This window comes from Oryx dammah, unplaced genomic scaffold (genome assembly GCF_014754425.2).
Source record: "Oryx dammah isolate SB20612 unplaced genomic scaffold, SCBI_Odam_1.1 HiC_scaffold_2, whole genome shotgun sequence".
NCBI lineage: Eukaryota > Metazoa > Chordata > Mammalia > Artiodactyla > Bovidae > Oryx > Oryx dammah.
The window spans coordinates 192342434-192358380 of NW_024070186.1; the positions used below are offsets into that span (position 1 = coordinate 192342434).

Sequence of the window (15947 nt, forward strand, 5' to 3'; positions counted from 1 at the left end):
TGCTGCTGCTAAGTCGCTTCAGTCGTGTCCGACTCTGTGTGACCCCACAGACAGTAGCCCACCAGGCTCCCCCGTCCCTGGGATTCTCCAGGCAAGAACACTGGAATGGGTTGCCATTTCCTTCTCCAATGCATGAAAGTGAAGTCGCTCAGTAAGTGTCCGACTCTTCGTGACCCCGTGGACTACAGCCTACCAGGCTCCTCCGTCCATGGGATTTTCCAGGCAAGAGTACTGGAGTGAGTCGCCATTGCCTTCTCCGTCCGAGTGGCCTAGACACTCCCAGACTCACAAACACTTAGGGCATGCTCCTCCAGGAAGAATCAGGGCTGGGACCCAGTGGATGGGCTCTCTGGCTTCTTCTGCAAAAAGAAGCACTCCCGCCCACAATGATTTCTAAGGCACCGAGGGCTGGGCCTCCAGGGCATGCCCCCTAGGCCATCTCCCAGTCGCAAGAAGGGACCAGCCAAGTCCAACCCACTGGAGAAGTTCATAAGTGAGAGCGGACTGGAGACCTCTGGGGCTCTGATGAGAGAGTCTCCCCATGCACACAGCCCCCTGCAACGATCCTGGGAGGCTCCAAGTGCTTGGCCACTCAGACCAGAAAGATTTCTTGCGCTCCAACCAAAGCCTTCATCCCATTTTTCCTGGTTTGGGAGCCCTGCTGGCTGAAGGGGAGCACCTGGGAGTCTCCACCACCCCACCACCCACCCCCAGCATGAAAACCCTAAAGAAACAGTGGTTAGAAGTACTGAGCACCTACCAATATGTGCTCTGTTTCTGCTTCCTGGGTAAGGGGAGCCGGGCAGGGGTCCAACTGGGAAGGTGGGAAAAGGGGAAGGTAGAGGGAGGAAGGCTGGAGCACCCCCTACTGGACCACCAGGGCAAAGGGAGGGACGTGCGGTCTCTCAGTCCTGTCCCACTCTTCCCCACCCCATGGACTGTAGTCTACGAGGCTCCACCGTCCATAGGATTTTCGAGGCAAGAATACTGGAGTGAGCTGCCATTTCCTTCTCCAGGGGATCTTCCCGACTCAAGGATTGAACCTGGGTCTCCTGCATTGCAGACAGATGCTTTACCATCTGAGCCACTAGGGAAGCCCAGGGCAAAGGGATGGTTTAGTCGCTAAGTCATGCCCGACTCTTGCGACCCCATGGACTGGAGCCCGCCAGGCTCCTCTGTCCATGGGATTCTCCAGGCAAGAATACTGGAGTGGATTGCCATTTCCTTCTCCAGGGGATCTTCCCAACCCAGGAATCGAACCCGGGTCTCCTGCATTGCAGGCAGATTCTTTACCAACTGAGCTGCCAGGGAAGCCCAGGGCAAAGGGAGGGACATGTCAAAGTCTAGCAGGGAGACAGGCAACGATCTCACTGGTGAGGGTAGAGGGGAGAAGTCACTGCGATATCACAATCTAAATCATTTTCCTTTCTCATCACCCCCAGGCCTTTTCTTTTCCCTTGTTGGCTTCCTCCTCCTCTTCACCTCGCTATGGTATCTCTCTGTTCTCTACTTGGTATGGTTATTCCTGGACTGGGACACACCCCAGCAAGGTGAGTGCTAAACAAGGGCAGGAGGAGAAGGGGATGACAGAGGACGAGATGGTTGGATGGCATCATGGACTCAATGGACATGAGTTTGAGCAACCTCTGGGAAATAGTGAAGGACGGGGAAGGCTGGCATGCTGCAGTCCATGGGGTCACAGAGAGACACAACTTAGCAGCTAAACAACAAAAACAAGGGCCTGGGTAGAAGGAGGTGATAAATGGTGTCTGTAGTGATTCTTCCTCCCTTATCTCTCTGCCCAAGGTGGAAGGCGTTATCAGTGGTTGAAGAACTGGACTGCTTGGAAACACTTGAGCGATTATTTCCCCATTAAGGTAACAGGTCACCCTCCAAGGGATGCTCCCCTCCTCCCGCTCCCTTACCTCCCACCTCCTCTCTCCTCCCCATGATGGATTCTCACCTCTGGCTGCTTACGTTCAGGTAATGGGGCAGGGGGTGGGATGGTGTTCCAGACTGGACCCTCGTGCCTTTGACCCCATCTTATCCTGAGCTCTCAAGATCTTGGTGGGGAGGGACACCCTTTCAGCTAGGCTCCTGTCTTCTCTGTTTTATTGCCTTCATCCTGCCCCCTGCTGCCACAGCTGGTGAAAACAGCAGAGCTGCCCCCAGACAGGAACTATGTTCTAGGATCCCACCCACATGGGGTCATAAGCGTCGGCACCGTCTGTAACTTTGCCACGGAGGGCACTGGACTCTCGCAGCTGTTCCCAGGGCTTCGGTTCTCATTGGCCGTGTTGCATTGTCTCTTGTACCTGCCAGGCCATCGAGAGTACTTTCTGTCCTGTGGTGAGTTTTAGCTGAGTGACAGAGGGTGACCCCACCCCAATCTGGCCAGAGTGACCCCCAGTCACCACCCACCCCAGGCACTTGGCTTGAATTGGCCTGGTTCACAATGGGAGTCAGCAGGTGGCTTGGCCCCAAGTGTCCTACATCCTTGCTGGAAGGGGCACTGTGGGACATGGGGGCAGGGGTAGGGAATTTGGAGAGAATGGGATGATGTCTAATACTCAGTGTGCTAAAGGGACAGCAGAGGGACTATAGAGCCAATGAGGGGGTACCAACTGTTCCTGAACCTCCTCATGCCCACAGGAGCATGTTCTGTGAACTGTCAGAGCCTGGATTATGTTCTGTCTCAATCACAACTGGGCAGGGCTGTGGTCATCGTGGTTGGAGGGGCCAATGAGGCCTTGTATGCCGTCCCAGGGGAGCACTGCCTCACTCTCCGGAATCGTAAAGGCTTCGTCCGCCTGGCACTGAGGCACGGGTGAGCGGGGGCCCAGCCAGGGCTGCCTTCAATGGTCAGAGCCTCACAGTGTCTGGTCGTCTACCCTCTATCTGTACACTTTGGCTCCCTGGAGGTGGGCTGTGTGTCCCCAGAGCTTCCACCGTGCCCACCTCTAGAGGGCGCTCTAGGCAGACCTTGGGTGTTTGCTCTGTGCCCAGCCCTGGTGCCCATTCCCCAAGCTTCCTCCCACGCAGAGAGAGACAGGATTACAGTGCAAAGCGCTGGACCCTGGGGGGCTTGTATGCCCTCGGCTCACATTCTTTTATGATGCCCTCTCACAGGCAAGACCTTGCACACATCTTACTTGTGAAACAGAGCTAATGCCCGCCTTGCCACCACGTTGTAGTTGAGACTGTGTGAGAAAATATATATGAGAAGGTCCAGGACACATTAGTCTTAAGAAAGAAAATCCCTCCATCCAGTCTTTCTTGTAGAACCATCATTTGCTCCTAATGCCTATGAAAGTGGGAACCTATGGGGGAGGAATTTGGGAGGGCTCCTCGAGCCCCTGACGTGCCCAGCCATTTTCTCTCTTACCCTTCCCTTCCCAGCGCCTCCCTGGTGCCCGTGTACTCCTTTGGGGAGAATGACATCTTCAGAGTTAAGGCTTTTGCCCCAGACTCCTGGCAGCATCTGCTCCAAATCACCATCAAGAAGCTCCTGAGCTGCTCTCCTTGCATCTTCTGGGGCCGTGGTCTCTTCTCAGCCAAGTCCTGGGGCCTGCTGCCCTTGGCCAGACCCATCACCACTGTGGGTGAGCGCCCGTGTCCAGGGGAGAAGGCCTCTATCAGCTGTGTGTGCAGCCGAGGCCCCTCCCCGACCTGTGCCCCCCTGTCCCTGCAGTCGGCCGCCCCATCCCGGTGCCCCAGTGCCCGCAGCCCACTGAGGAGCAGGTGGACCACTATCACACACTGTACCTGAAGGCTCTGGAGCAACTGTTTGAGGAACACAAGGAGAGCTGCGGCCTCCCGGCTTCTACTCGCCTCACCTTCATCTAGCCCTGGCCTCACCCCTCCCCACCTCCCAGCCCGTCCCGCCCCCAGCCCCTGATCCCAGTGCCTGAGAATCCCACCTACTGCCATGCTACTGTGCCAGTAAAAGTAAGCTCTCTCACCTCTGCTTGATAGAATCTCTCTCTTTGAGCAAGTTTGCCCACGTGTGTTCCACCACTACACTAATCAACAGACTTGCCACCTTAGACTGATAGCTGAGCCCTGAATTCCCCCAGATATTAAGTTCTGGTCTATCAGCCTCTGTCTAATCTCTTTCCTTGGTTGGGGACTTTCTCCCTCTGTAAATAAAGGCATCTGCTTAGCTGAGAAACATAGGGCAATCAGAATGGTTTCGGGGAGGGTAGATCCCAACGGGCTAGGCTTTCAAGTGCAGACAGGAGGTATAGGTAAGTGATGACAATAGGGTAGCCTGTGAAATACTGTGAACAAAAGCTGACAGGGGTCAAGAGTACCTTTAGTAGGAAGATTTCGATTGATCTCTTGTGATAGAAAAGAGAGAGTTTCCTATCTGCATCTCTTTCCTATTCCCTGGGGGCTGGGAGAGCATATGAAGCAGGGATTTATTTTACCATATGAAGGCCTACTGCAAGCCCAGCATTAGGTCCATACGAACCTCATTCACTGGGTGAGAAAGGACTCGTCTCAAAATTACCTTATTAAGATCAAAAAAATTTAAAAGAGTTTCGGAAAATAAGAGCCAACTAATTTATCACCATCATGTCCATCACCACCATCATCCTCACAGTCACGGCACCAGTGAAATACCAAGGGTCCCTGAAACATTGGGAGGGACCTTATGTGGTCATAGCATCCTTTGACTTACGTGCCTCCTATTTGCTGACTATCTTTGTGCCTGTATCCATGACTTAAATGAGAAGCACTTTTTGGAAAGTAACTGAGTACAAATTGATTTACTCTCCACCATGCTAGAAATTTTATTCAGTGGAAGAATTTTCCCTTGTCCAAGCGAAAACTCTTAGCAGTCTCATGAATTATCTGGGTCGTTCTCAGGTGACAACTTCTACATTCACTTAACGTTCATGTCTAGAAATGTTCAGGTGGGTTAGCAATCAACACTTGGATCTGTGTCTGAGAGTAGGAATTCCCTGGTAACTCAGGTGCTAAAGGCATCCCTGCTGGCTGAGATGTAAATAATCAACCTGGCATGCTGGAGACCCAGGTTCCATCCCTGGATCAGGAAGATCCTCTGTTGAAGGGCAAAGCAACCCACTCCAGTATTCTTGCCTGGAGAATCCCATGGACAGTGGAACCTGGCTGGTTAGAGTAAAGTCCATGGGATCGCAAATAGTTGGTCACGACTGAGCAACTTTCACTTCTTCAGCTGGTACAGAATCCACTGGCAATGCAGAAGAGTCCAGTTTGATCCCTGGGTTGGGAAGGTCCTGTAGAGAATGGAAAGGCTACCCACTCATGTATTCTGGTCTGGAGAATTCCATGGACACAGGGGCCTGGCAGGCTATAGCCCATGGGGTCCCAAAGAGTCGGACACAACTGAGTGACTTTCACTCACAACAAGGGGGAGCTAGCTGCACCCAGGGAAGGGCAGAGGAGGAAGTGTAGCCACGGCTGAGAGTGGCCCTGCCGCTGTTCCGCGTTCCCTGGATCCTCCTCCTGCCGGTCCTCACGCTTATCCACACCGACGATGAGACCGGCTTCTACCTGCTCTGTCCCCAACTCCACCACAGGCTCAGGCCCCAGCGTGGTCAGGAGGTGAGAGTCCCAGGACGGGACCTGAACACTTGGCTGCCAGACTCGCACCCAGGCTGGACTCTGTCCAAGTGAATCCCTCAGGAAAGAAGGGGACTTAAAGGCATCTCAGCGACCAACCTTCTTGACTGCTCCTCTGCCCACAGTGGCAACCCCGATTAGGTTACAAGGAACCAGGGGGCCCACTCCCTCGCAGATGGAGCCACACATGCAGTTGTTCCAAGAGCTCTGGGCTCGGTACATGTCCCCACCCACAGGCACCTCCTCACTTAGGCAACCACTGGCCCCCTCAGTGACTCTGGGCAAGGCCTGAAATTAAAAGTGGGAAAATACTTGTGCCACTGACGTGTTTGACCTTGGGGATGAGATACCCTCTCCAAGCCACGTCTCCTTGTGGCCTTGACACTCCCAGAGACCCACAAACGGGCAAGGGCGCTTGTACAGGATCTTTGAGATCACACAGTTGAGGCTGGGACCCAGTGGGTGGGCTCTCTGGATTCTTCTGCAACCTCTGCCCCACAAGATTTCGGATGCATCTCGGGGGGGGGGGGACCTCTGTGGCACACTCCCTGCCCTGCCTCCCTGCCCTACCCAGTGGCCAGCCTGGACTGACCCACTGGAGAAGTCCGTGGTCAGTGTATAGGGAGGCCTGAAACGTCTGGGGCTCTGGACCCAAGAGCCTCCACATCCACACAGCCCCTGCAAGAGATCCCCAGAGGCCACAAGGGTTCGGCCACTAGACCAGACAGGCTTCCAGGACTCTTAAAAAAAACAGCATCCTTTTTCTGGAGTCCTAGAGTCCTGCTGGCAGAAGGGGAGCACCAGAGAGTCTCCACCGCCCAGCCACCTTCCCCCACTATGAAAATCCTGCAGAAACAGTGGCTAGAAGAACTGGACATCTACAAATACATGCTCTGTTGACTCTTTCTGGGTGAGGGGAGCAGGCTGTGGGGTCCATGATGAAAGAAGGGAAGGGGGAGTGTGGGGAGAAAAATGCTACAGACTCCCACCCCATACCTGGATGTGAGGGGCAAAGGGAGGAGGGGCCAGAAGTCAGCTGGGAGATGCCCAAGGATCTCATTTGTCAGCATGGAGGGGAGACGTCATCATGGTTTCACAATCTAGGTCATTTTCCTTTCTCATCTTTCCCCAGGCCCTTTCTTTTCCCTTCTTGCCTTCTTCCTCCTCTTCACCTCCATCTGGTTTTCTCTGTTCTCTACATGGTGTGATTCTTTCTGGACCAGGACACAGCTCCCCAAGGTTACTAAACAAGGGCCCCGGTAGTGAGAGGTGATAAATGGTGTCTATAGTAATTCTTCCCCCCTTATCTCTCTGCCCAAGGTGGAAGGCGTTATCAGTGGTTGAAGAACTGGACTGCTTGGAAACACTTGAGCGATTATTTCCCCATTAAGGTAACAGGTCACCCTCCAAGGGATGCTCCCCTCCTCCCTCTCCCTTACCTCCCACCTCCTCTCTCCTCCCCATGATGGATTCTCACCTCTGGCTGCTTACGTTCAGGTAATGGGGCAGGGGGTGGGATGGTGCTCCAGACTGGACCCTTGTGCCTTTGACCCCATCTTAGACCCTAAACTCTCAGGTCTCTTGGTGGGGAGGGACGCCCTTTCAGCTGGGATCCTGCCTTCTCTGCTTTCTTTCCTTCATCCTGCCCCCTGCCGCCACAGCTGGTGGAAACAGCAGAGCTGCCCCCAGACAGGAGCTACATGCCAGTGTCCCACCCACATGGGGTCATGGATGTTGGAAGCTTCTGTAACTCCTGCGCTGAGAACACTGGCTCCTCCCAGCAGCTCCCAGCATCTCGGTTCTCAGGTTCACAGCGAACGGCATGTTCCACTGCCCAGTCTGTGGAGACCACGTTACGTCCTGCAGTGAGACCAGGGCGGAGTGACAGAAGGCAACCCCACCTCAATCCGGAAAGAGTGGTCCCCGCTCACCACCCAGCACAGGCACTTGGCTTGAACATTGACCAGGCTCACCAAGGGGGTCAGGAAGTGGCTTTGGAGCAAGTGTCCTGCATCCTTGCTGGGAGAGGAGCTGTAGGGTACACAGACTGGGGCACAGGGGGAAGGAGTTTGGAAAGAACAGGGTGGTATCTCACCCTTCCTGAGCCAAAGGGAAGCATGAGGTACTAAGGGTACAAGGAGGGGGTACTCACGGTTCCTGCACCCCCTCTTGTCCACAGGACTATGTGCTACAAGCCACAAGAGCCTGGATTTTATTCTGTCGCAGCCCCAGCTGGGCCAGGCTGTGGTCATCCAAGTTGGGGGAGCCCAGAAGGCCCTGTATGCCATCCCAGGGAGCACTACCTCACTCTCTGGAATCGTAAAGGCTTCGTCTGCCTGGCACTGAGCCACAGGTGAGTGGGGGCCCAGCCAGGGACGCCTTCGATGGTCAGAGCCTCACAGTGTGTCTGGGGATCTACACTCTATGCCTACACACCCGCCCCCTGGAGGTGGACGGTGTGTTCCCACAGCTTACACGGTGACCACCTCTAGAGGGCACTCTGGGCAGACCTTGGGTGTTTGCTCTGTGCCCAGCCCTGGTGCCCATTCCCCAGGCTTCCTCCCACGCAGAGACACAGGATCACAGTGCGAATTGCTGGACCCTGGGGTTCAGACTCCCTCAGCTCACATTTTTTATGATACCGTCTCACAGACCATACCTGCATGTTTCTTTACTTGTGAAATAGGGTTAACATCCACCTTGCCACCGAACTCTCAACACATTGTAGTTGAGACTGTATGAGAAAATGTATATAAGAAGTTAGAGTATACATTAATCTTAGAAATGTAAGTCCCTTCTAGATATTTCTTTGGAGCACCATCGTTTGCTTCAGATGGCATCGGGAAGTGGGAACCTGTGGGGGAGGAATTTGGGGACCCTCCTAGAGCCGCTGATCTGACCAGCCCTCTTCTCTCTTGTCTCCCCACCTTCCCAGCGCCTCCCTGGTGCCCATGTACTCCTCTGGGGAGAATGACATCTTCAGAGTGAAGGCTTTTGCCCCAGACTCCTGGCAACATTTGTTCCAAATCACCTTCAAGAAGTTCCTGGGCATTACTCCTTGCATCTCCTTGCGTCTCTTCTCAGCCAAGTCCTGAGGCCTGGTGCCCTTGGCCAGACCCATCACCACTGTGGGTGAGTGTCTGTCTCGAAGAAGGAGTCCAAAACTGTGTGTGCAGCCGAGGCCCCTCCGCAACCTGTGCCCCCCTGTCCCTGCAGTGCGCCGCCCCATCCTGGTGCCCCAGTGCCCGCAGCCCCCCGAGGAGCAGGTGGACTGCTATCACGTGCTCTACATGAAGGCTCTGGAGCAACTATTCGAGGAGCACAGGAGAGCTGTGGCCTCCTGGCTTCTACTCGCCTCACCTTCATCTAGCCCTGGCCTCACCCCTCCCCACCTCCCAGCCCGCCCCGCCCCTGATCCCAGTGCCTGAGCCCCCCACCGACGGCCATGCTACTGTGCCAATACGAGCCAATTCTATCACCACTGCTTGGTAGAGTCAGACGCTGGAAGAGCTCAGGCTCTCCCTCTGGATGTGAGGATCAGTTCAGTTCAGTCACTCAGTCGTGCGCAACTCTTTGCGACCCCGTGAATCGCAGCACGCCAGGCGTCCCTGTCCATCACCAACTCCCGGAGTTCACTCAAACTCATGTCCATCGAGTTGGTGATGCCATCCAACCAGCTCATCCTCTGTTGTCCCCTTCTCCTCCTGCCCGCAGTCCCTCCCAGCATCAGAGTCTTTTCCAATGAGTCAACTCTGCATGAGGTGGCCAAAGTACTGAAGGTTCAGTCTTAGCATCATTCCTTCCACAGAACACCCAGGGCTGATCTCCTTTAGAATGGACTGGTTGGATCTCCTTGCAGTCCTAGGGACTCTCAAGAGTCTTCTCCAACACCACAGTTCAAAAGCATCAATTCTTCGGCACTCAGCTTTCTTCACAGTCCAACTCTCACATCCATACAGACCACAGGAAAAACCATAGCCTTGACTAGACGGACCTTTGCTGGCAAAGGAATGTCTCTGCTTTTCAATATGCTATCTACGTTGGTCATAACTTTCCTTCCAATGAGTTATGGGCTTTTAATTTCATGGCTGCAATCACCATCTGCAGTGATTTTGGAGCCCAAACAAATAAAGTCTGACACTCTATCCACTGTTTCCCCATCTATTTCCCATGAAGTGATGGGACTAGATGCCATGATCTTTGTTTTCTGAATGTTGAGCTTTAAGCCAACATTTTCACTCTCCTCTTTTACTTTCATCATGAGGCTCTTTAGTTCCTCTTCACTTTCTGCCATAAGGGTGGTGTCATCTGCATATCTGAGGTTATTGATATTTCTCCCGGCAATCTTGACTCCAGCTTGTGCTTCTTCCAGCTCAACATTTCTCATGATGTACTCTGCATAGAAGATAAATAAGCAGGGTGACAATATACAGCCTTGACGTACTCCTTTTCCTATTTGGAACCAGTCTGTTGTTCCATGTCCAGTTCTAACTGTTGCTTCCTGACCTGCATATAGGTTTCTCAAGAGGCAGGTCAGGTGGTCTGGTATTCCCATCTCTTTCAGAATTTTCCACAGTTTATTGTGATCCACACAGTCAAAGGCTTTGGCATAGTCAATAAAGCAAAAACTTTATTGGAACTCTCTTGCTTTTTCCATGATCCAGCAGATGTTGGCAATTTGATCTCTGATTCCTCTGCCCTTTCTAAAACCAGCTTGAACATCTGGAACTTCATGGTTCACATATTGCTGAAGCCTGGCTTGGAGAATTTTGAGCATTACTTTACTAGCATGTGAGATGAGTGCAATTGTGCGGTAGTTTGAGCATTCTTTGGCATTGCCTTTCTTTGGGATTGGAATGAAAACTGACCTTTTCCAGTCCTGTGGCCACTGCTGAGTTTTCCAAATTGCTGGCATATTGAGTGCAGTACTTTCACAGGATCATCTTTCAGGATTTGAAAGAGCTCAACTGGAATTCCATCACCTCCACTAGCTTTGTTCATAATGATGCTTCCTAAGGCCCACTTGACTTCACATTCCAGGATGTCTGGCTCTAGGTGAGTGATCACACCATCGTGATTATCTTGGTTGTGAAGATCTTTGTACAGTTCTTCTGTGTATCCTTGCCACCTCTTCTTAATATCTTCTGCTTCTGTTAAGTCCATACCATTTCTGTCCTTTATTGAGCCCATCTTTGCCTGAAATGTTCCCTTATCTCTAATTTTCTTGAAGAGATCTCTAGTCTTTCCCATTCTGTTGTTTTCCTCTATTTCTTTGCACTGATTGCTGAGGAAGGCTTTCTTATCTCATCTTGCTATTCTTTGGAACTCTGCATTCAGATGCTTATATTTTTCCTTTTCTCCTTTGCTTTTCACTTCTCTTCTTTTCACAGCTATTTGTAAGGCCTCCCCAGACAGCCATTTTGCTTTTTTGCATTTCTTTTCCATGAGGATGGTCTTGATCCCTGTCTGCTGTACAATGTCACGAACCTCCGTTCATAGTTCATCAGGCATTCTATCTATCAGATCTAGGCCCTTAAATCTATTTCTCACTTCCACTGTATAATCATAAGGGATTTGATTTAGGTCATACCTGAATGGTCTAGTGGTTTTCCCTACTTTCTTCAATTTAAGTCTGAATTTGGCAATAAGGAGTTCATGATCTGAGCCACAGTCAGCTCCTGGTCTTGTTTTTGCTGGCTGTATAGAGTTTCTCCCATCTTTGGCTGCAAAGAATATAATCAATCTGATTTCGGTGTTGACCATCTGGTGATGTCCATGTGTAGAGTCTTCTCTTGTGTTGTTGGAAGAGGGTGTTTGCTATGACCAGTGTGTTCTCTTGGCAAAACTCTATTAGCCTTTGCCCTGCTTCATTCTGTATGCCAAGGCCAAATTTGCCTGTTACTCCAGGTGTTTCTTGACTTCCTGCTTTTGCATTCCAGTCCACTATAATGAAAAGGACATCTTTTCTGGGTGTTAGTTCTAAAAGGTCTTATAGGTCTTCATAGAACCGTTCAACTTCAGCTTCTTCAGCATTACTGGTTGGGGCATAGACTTGGATTACTGTGATAGTGAATGGTTTGCCTTGGAAATGAACAGAGATCATTCTGTTGTTTTTGAGATTGCATCCAAGTACTGCATTTTGGACTCTTTTGTTGACCATGGTGGCTACTCCATTTCTTCTGAGGGATTCCTGCCCACAGTAGTAGATATAATGGTCATCCGAGTTAAATTCACCCATTCCAGTCCATTTTAGTTCGCTAATTCCTAGAATGTCGACGTTCACTCTTGCCATCTCCTATTTGACCACTTCCAATTTGCCTGGATTCATGGACCTAACATTCCAGGTTCCTATGCAACATTGCTCTTTACAGCATCGGACCTTGCATCTGTCACCAGTCGCATCCACAACTGGGTATTGTTTTTGCTTTGGCTCCATCCCCTCATTCTTTCTGGAGTTATTTCTCCACTGATCTCCAGTAGTATATTGGGCACCTACTGACCTGGGGAGTTCCTCTTTCAGTATCCTATCATCTTGCCTTTTCCTACTGTTCATGGGGTTCTCAAGGCAAGAATACTGAAGTGGTTTGCCATTCCCTTCTCCAGTGGACCACATTCTATCAGACCTCTCCACCATGACCCATGTGTCTTGGGTTGCCCCACGGGCATGGCTTAGTTTCATTGAGTTAGACAACGCTGTGGTCCTAGTGTGATTAGATTGGCTAGTTTTCTGTGATTATGGTTTCAGTGTGTTTGCCCTCTGATGCCCTCTCGCAATACCTACCGTCTTACTTGTGTTTCTTTTACCTTGGGTGTGGGGTATCTCTTCACGGCTGCTCCAGCAAAGCGCAGCCGCTGCTCCTTACCTTGGACAAGGGGTATCTCCTCACCGCTGCCCCTCCTGACCTTGAATGCGGAATAACTTCTCTAGCCCTCCTGCGCCCGCACAGCCACCGCTCCTTGGACGTGGGGTTGCTCCTCCCGGCCACTGTCCCTGCCCTCGGGTGGCAGGTAGCTCCTCTTGGCAGCTGCCCCTGGCCTCGGGCAGCGGGTAGCTCCTGGTCTTGTTTTTGCTGACTGTATAGAGTTTCTCCCATCTTTGGCTGCAAAGAATATAATCAATCTGATTTCGATGTTGACCATCTGGTGATGTCCATGTGTAGAGTCTTCTCTTGTGTTGTTGGAAGAGAGTGTTTGCTATGACCAGTGTGTTCTCTTGGCAAAACTCTATTAGCCTTTGCCCTGCTTCATTCTGTATTCCAAGGCCAAATTTGCCTGTTACTCCAGGTGTTTCTTGACTTCCTGCTTTTGCATTCCGGTCCTCTATAATGAAAAGGACCCCTGCGCTGTCACAGCCTGGCACTCTCGGCCGCTGCCCCAACCTCGGACATGGGGTAGCTCCTCTCGGCCGCCCGCGCTTGTGCACCATGAGGATGTGAGGATAGCCACATGTAATCCCCACAATCCTAGTGGTTTCACACTTGCTGCCTGAAATTGGGAATCAGGACCCTGCATTCTCCTCAAGAGAATTCATTCTGCTGCCTGAGCTTGCCTAAGTCTCTTCTCTTAGCTTGGTCCCCTCTCCCTCTGTAAATAAAGGCATGTGCTAAGCTAAGAGTTGTTGGGCATCCGGATGGAGTCTGAGAGTGGAGTTCCCCAGAGAGGAAAGCTTGCAGAGCTGCCAGGATATAGGTAGGTGGAGACCATAGAGTAGATAGTGAAATACTGTGAATAAATGCTGACAAGCGTCAAGGGTACCTGCTAGCAGGGAGGGTTGGAATGATCCTCAGTGACAGAAATGCCAGAGTTAACTACATACCTTCTTTGGCATCTCCTCCTATCCATATGTGAATTATCAACATTTAAAGTCTTAAAAAATGGAGACTTCCAAAATAAGAGCCAATGACTTGACTACCATCATCATCATCGCCACCATCACCCCAGGCATGGCACTTTGATAGTCAGCTAAAACAGTCTGTGGGACCTATGTGCTTACAGAATTCTTTGATGAGTGTCCAGTCCTATCACCTAACTGGCTTTTGGTCTGCATCCATGACTTAAAAAGAACTTGTTGGAGCGTAACTGAACGCAAGTCTTTGTCTTCCACTGTCTTGGAAAATTTATTCGGTGGAAGAATTTTCTTTTTCACTGGATGAAAATCTTGGCAGTCCTCTGACTTATCTGTTACTTCTCAGGTGAGAAGTTCTACATTCACTTAAGTTTGGTACCTTGAAATGCTTAATCACTGTATCAATCAACCCTTGTGTCCTTATCTGAGGGTAGCAATTTCCCATCTCCAAGCAAGGGGGAGATAGCTGCAAGGAGGGTGCTTGCTGGCCGGAAGAGGCAACTAGGGGAAGAAAGAATAGAAAGGGAAGGAGCAATGTCTTTTTTCTACCTCGTTTACCAGCTTCTGTGACTGGTCCCCTTGGTGTTGGAATATGGGGGAGAGGAAAGACAGTAATGTGTTCTCCAAGCTCCAGATTTTTGAACTCGATTTCTTTTCCTTGTGGGTTATTTCATGGATTATTTAGAGTTGTCTTTTAAGGTCCCTCTGGGAAGCAACAAAGGCTAGAGAGGGTGAGGAAAGAAAGGAACCCTCCTACTCTGTCAGTGGGAATGTAAATTGGTCCAGCCACTATGGAGAACAGCATGGAGGTTCCTTAAAAATCTAAAACTGAGCTATCATATGACCCTGTGATCCCACTCCTGGGCATATATCCAGAGAAAAACACGGTCCTAAAGGATACATGCACCCCCAATATTCATTGCAGCACTGTTTACAACGGTGAACACGGAAGCAACCCAAATGTCTACTGACAGAGGAATCGATAAGGAACACGTGATACGTGTATGTGATGGAATATTACTCAGCCATAACAATTAATGAATTTGGGTCATTTGTAGTGATACGAAGTCACCTAGGGTCTGTCATACAGAGTGAAATAAGTCAGAAAGAGAAAATGAAGATCATGTATTAACGCATATATATGGACTCTAGAAACGAGGTACTGATGGCTCTGTTTGGAGGGCAGGAATAGAGATGAAGATGGAGAAAATGGACTTGGCGACCCAGGGCAGAAGGAGAGGGTTCATAGAGGATGATGCCTTGAGAGGGCACCACTGACATGTACACACTAGCGTGTGTGGAGTAGATAGCTAGTGAGAAGCTGCTTTATATCACAAGGAGCTCGGCTTAGCCCTCTGTAATGACCGAGAGGCGTGCGATAGGGGTGGGGTGGGAAGAAATCTCAAGAGGGAGGGGATATTTGTATACATATAGCTGATTCACCTTGTTGTACACCAGAAACTGGGACTTCCTAGGTGGTACTAGTGGTGAAGAACCAGCTTGGCAATGCAGGAGATATAGGAGATGTGGGTACAATCCCTGGGTTGAAAGATCCCCTGATGGAGGGCATGGCCACACGCTCCAGTGTTCTTGCCTGGATGACTCCATGGACTGAGGAATCTGGTGGGCTATAGTCCCTAGAGTAGCAAAGAGTCAGACACGACTGAAGCGACTTAGCCCACACGCACAGCAGAAACTAACAAGGGACATGGAACAACAGATTGGTTCAAACTTGGAAAAGGAGTTGTCAAGGCTGTATACTGTCACCCCACTTGTTTAACTTACATGCAGAGTACATTATGCAATATTCCAGGCTGGATGAATCACAAGCTGTAATCAAGATTGCTGGGAGAAATATCAACAACCTCACATAGGCAAATGATAGCAAATGACCCTAAAAGCAGAAAATAAAGACAGACTGGTTCCAACTAGGAAAAGGAGTATGTCAAAGCTGTATATTGTCACCCTGCTTATTTACCTTATATGCAGAGTACATCATGAGAAACGCTGGACTGGAAGAAACACAAGCTGGAATCAAGATTGCTGGGAGAAATATCAATAACCTCAGATATGCAGATGACACCACCCGTATGGCAGAAAGTGAAGAGGAACTAAAAAGCCTGTTGATGAAAGTGAAAGAGGAGAGTGGAAAAGTTGGCTTAAAGCTCAACATTCAGAAAATGAAGATCATGGCATCTGGTCCCATCACTTCATGAGAAATAGATGGGGAAACAGTGGAAAGAGTGTCAGACTTTATTTTTGGGGGCTCCAGAATCACTGCAGATGGTGAGTGCAGCCATGAAATTAGAAGACGCTTACTCCTTGGAAGAAAAGTTATGACCAACTTAGATAGCATATTGAAAAGCAGAGACATTCCTCTGCCAACTAAGGTCCGTCTAGTCAAGGTTATTCCTATGGTCATGTATGGATGTGAGAGTTGGACTGTGAAGAAGGCTGAGTGCTGAAGAATTGATGCTTTTGAACTGTGGTG

General features: G+C 50.5%; 1 protein-coding gene and 1 pseudogene across 1 annotated transcript; both read left to right on the forward strand.

The window, feature by feature from the left end:
- Positions 1-236: 236 nt before the first annotated feature.
- Positions 237-4102, forward strand: LOC120878962 (2-acylglycerol O-acyltransferase 3-like). The gene is made up of 7 exons (XM_040261957.1): positions 237-788; positions 1443-1550; positions 1807-1877; positions 2145-2349; positions 2653-2827; positions 3400-3602; positions 3692-4102. The coding sequence occupies exons 1-7, from the start codon at positions 542-544 to the stop codon at positions 3844-3846; spliced, it is 1164 nt and encodes a 387-aa protein (XP_040117891.1). The 5' UTR covers positions 237-541; the 3' UTR covers positions 3847-4102.
- A 4381-nt stretch (positions 4103-8483) lies between these two features.
- Positions 8484-9208, forward strand: LOC120878971 (annotated as a pseudogene).
- Positions 9209-15947: the final 6739 nt, after the last annotated feature.

Coding starts and splice junctions, on each gene's coding strand:
- LOC120878962 (XM_040261957.1), top strand. CDS start 542: ATGCACACAGCCCCCTGCAACGATCCTGGGAGGCTCCAAGTGCTTGGC. Junction 2,828..3,399: donor CGCCTGGCACTGAGGCACGG/GTGAGCGGGGGC, acceptor TTCCCTTCCCAG/CGCCTCCCTGGTGCCCGTGT. Junction 3,603..3,691: donor CAGACCCATCACCACTGTGG/GTGAGCGCCCGT, acceptor CTGTCCCTGCAG/TCGGCCGCCCCATCCCGGTG.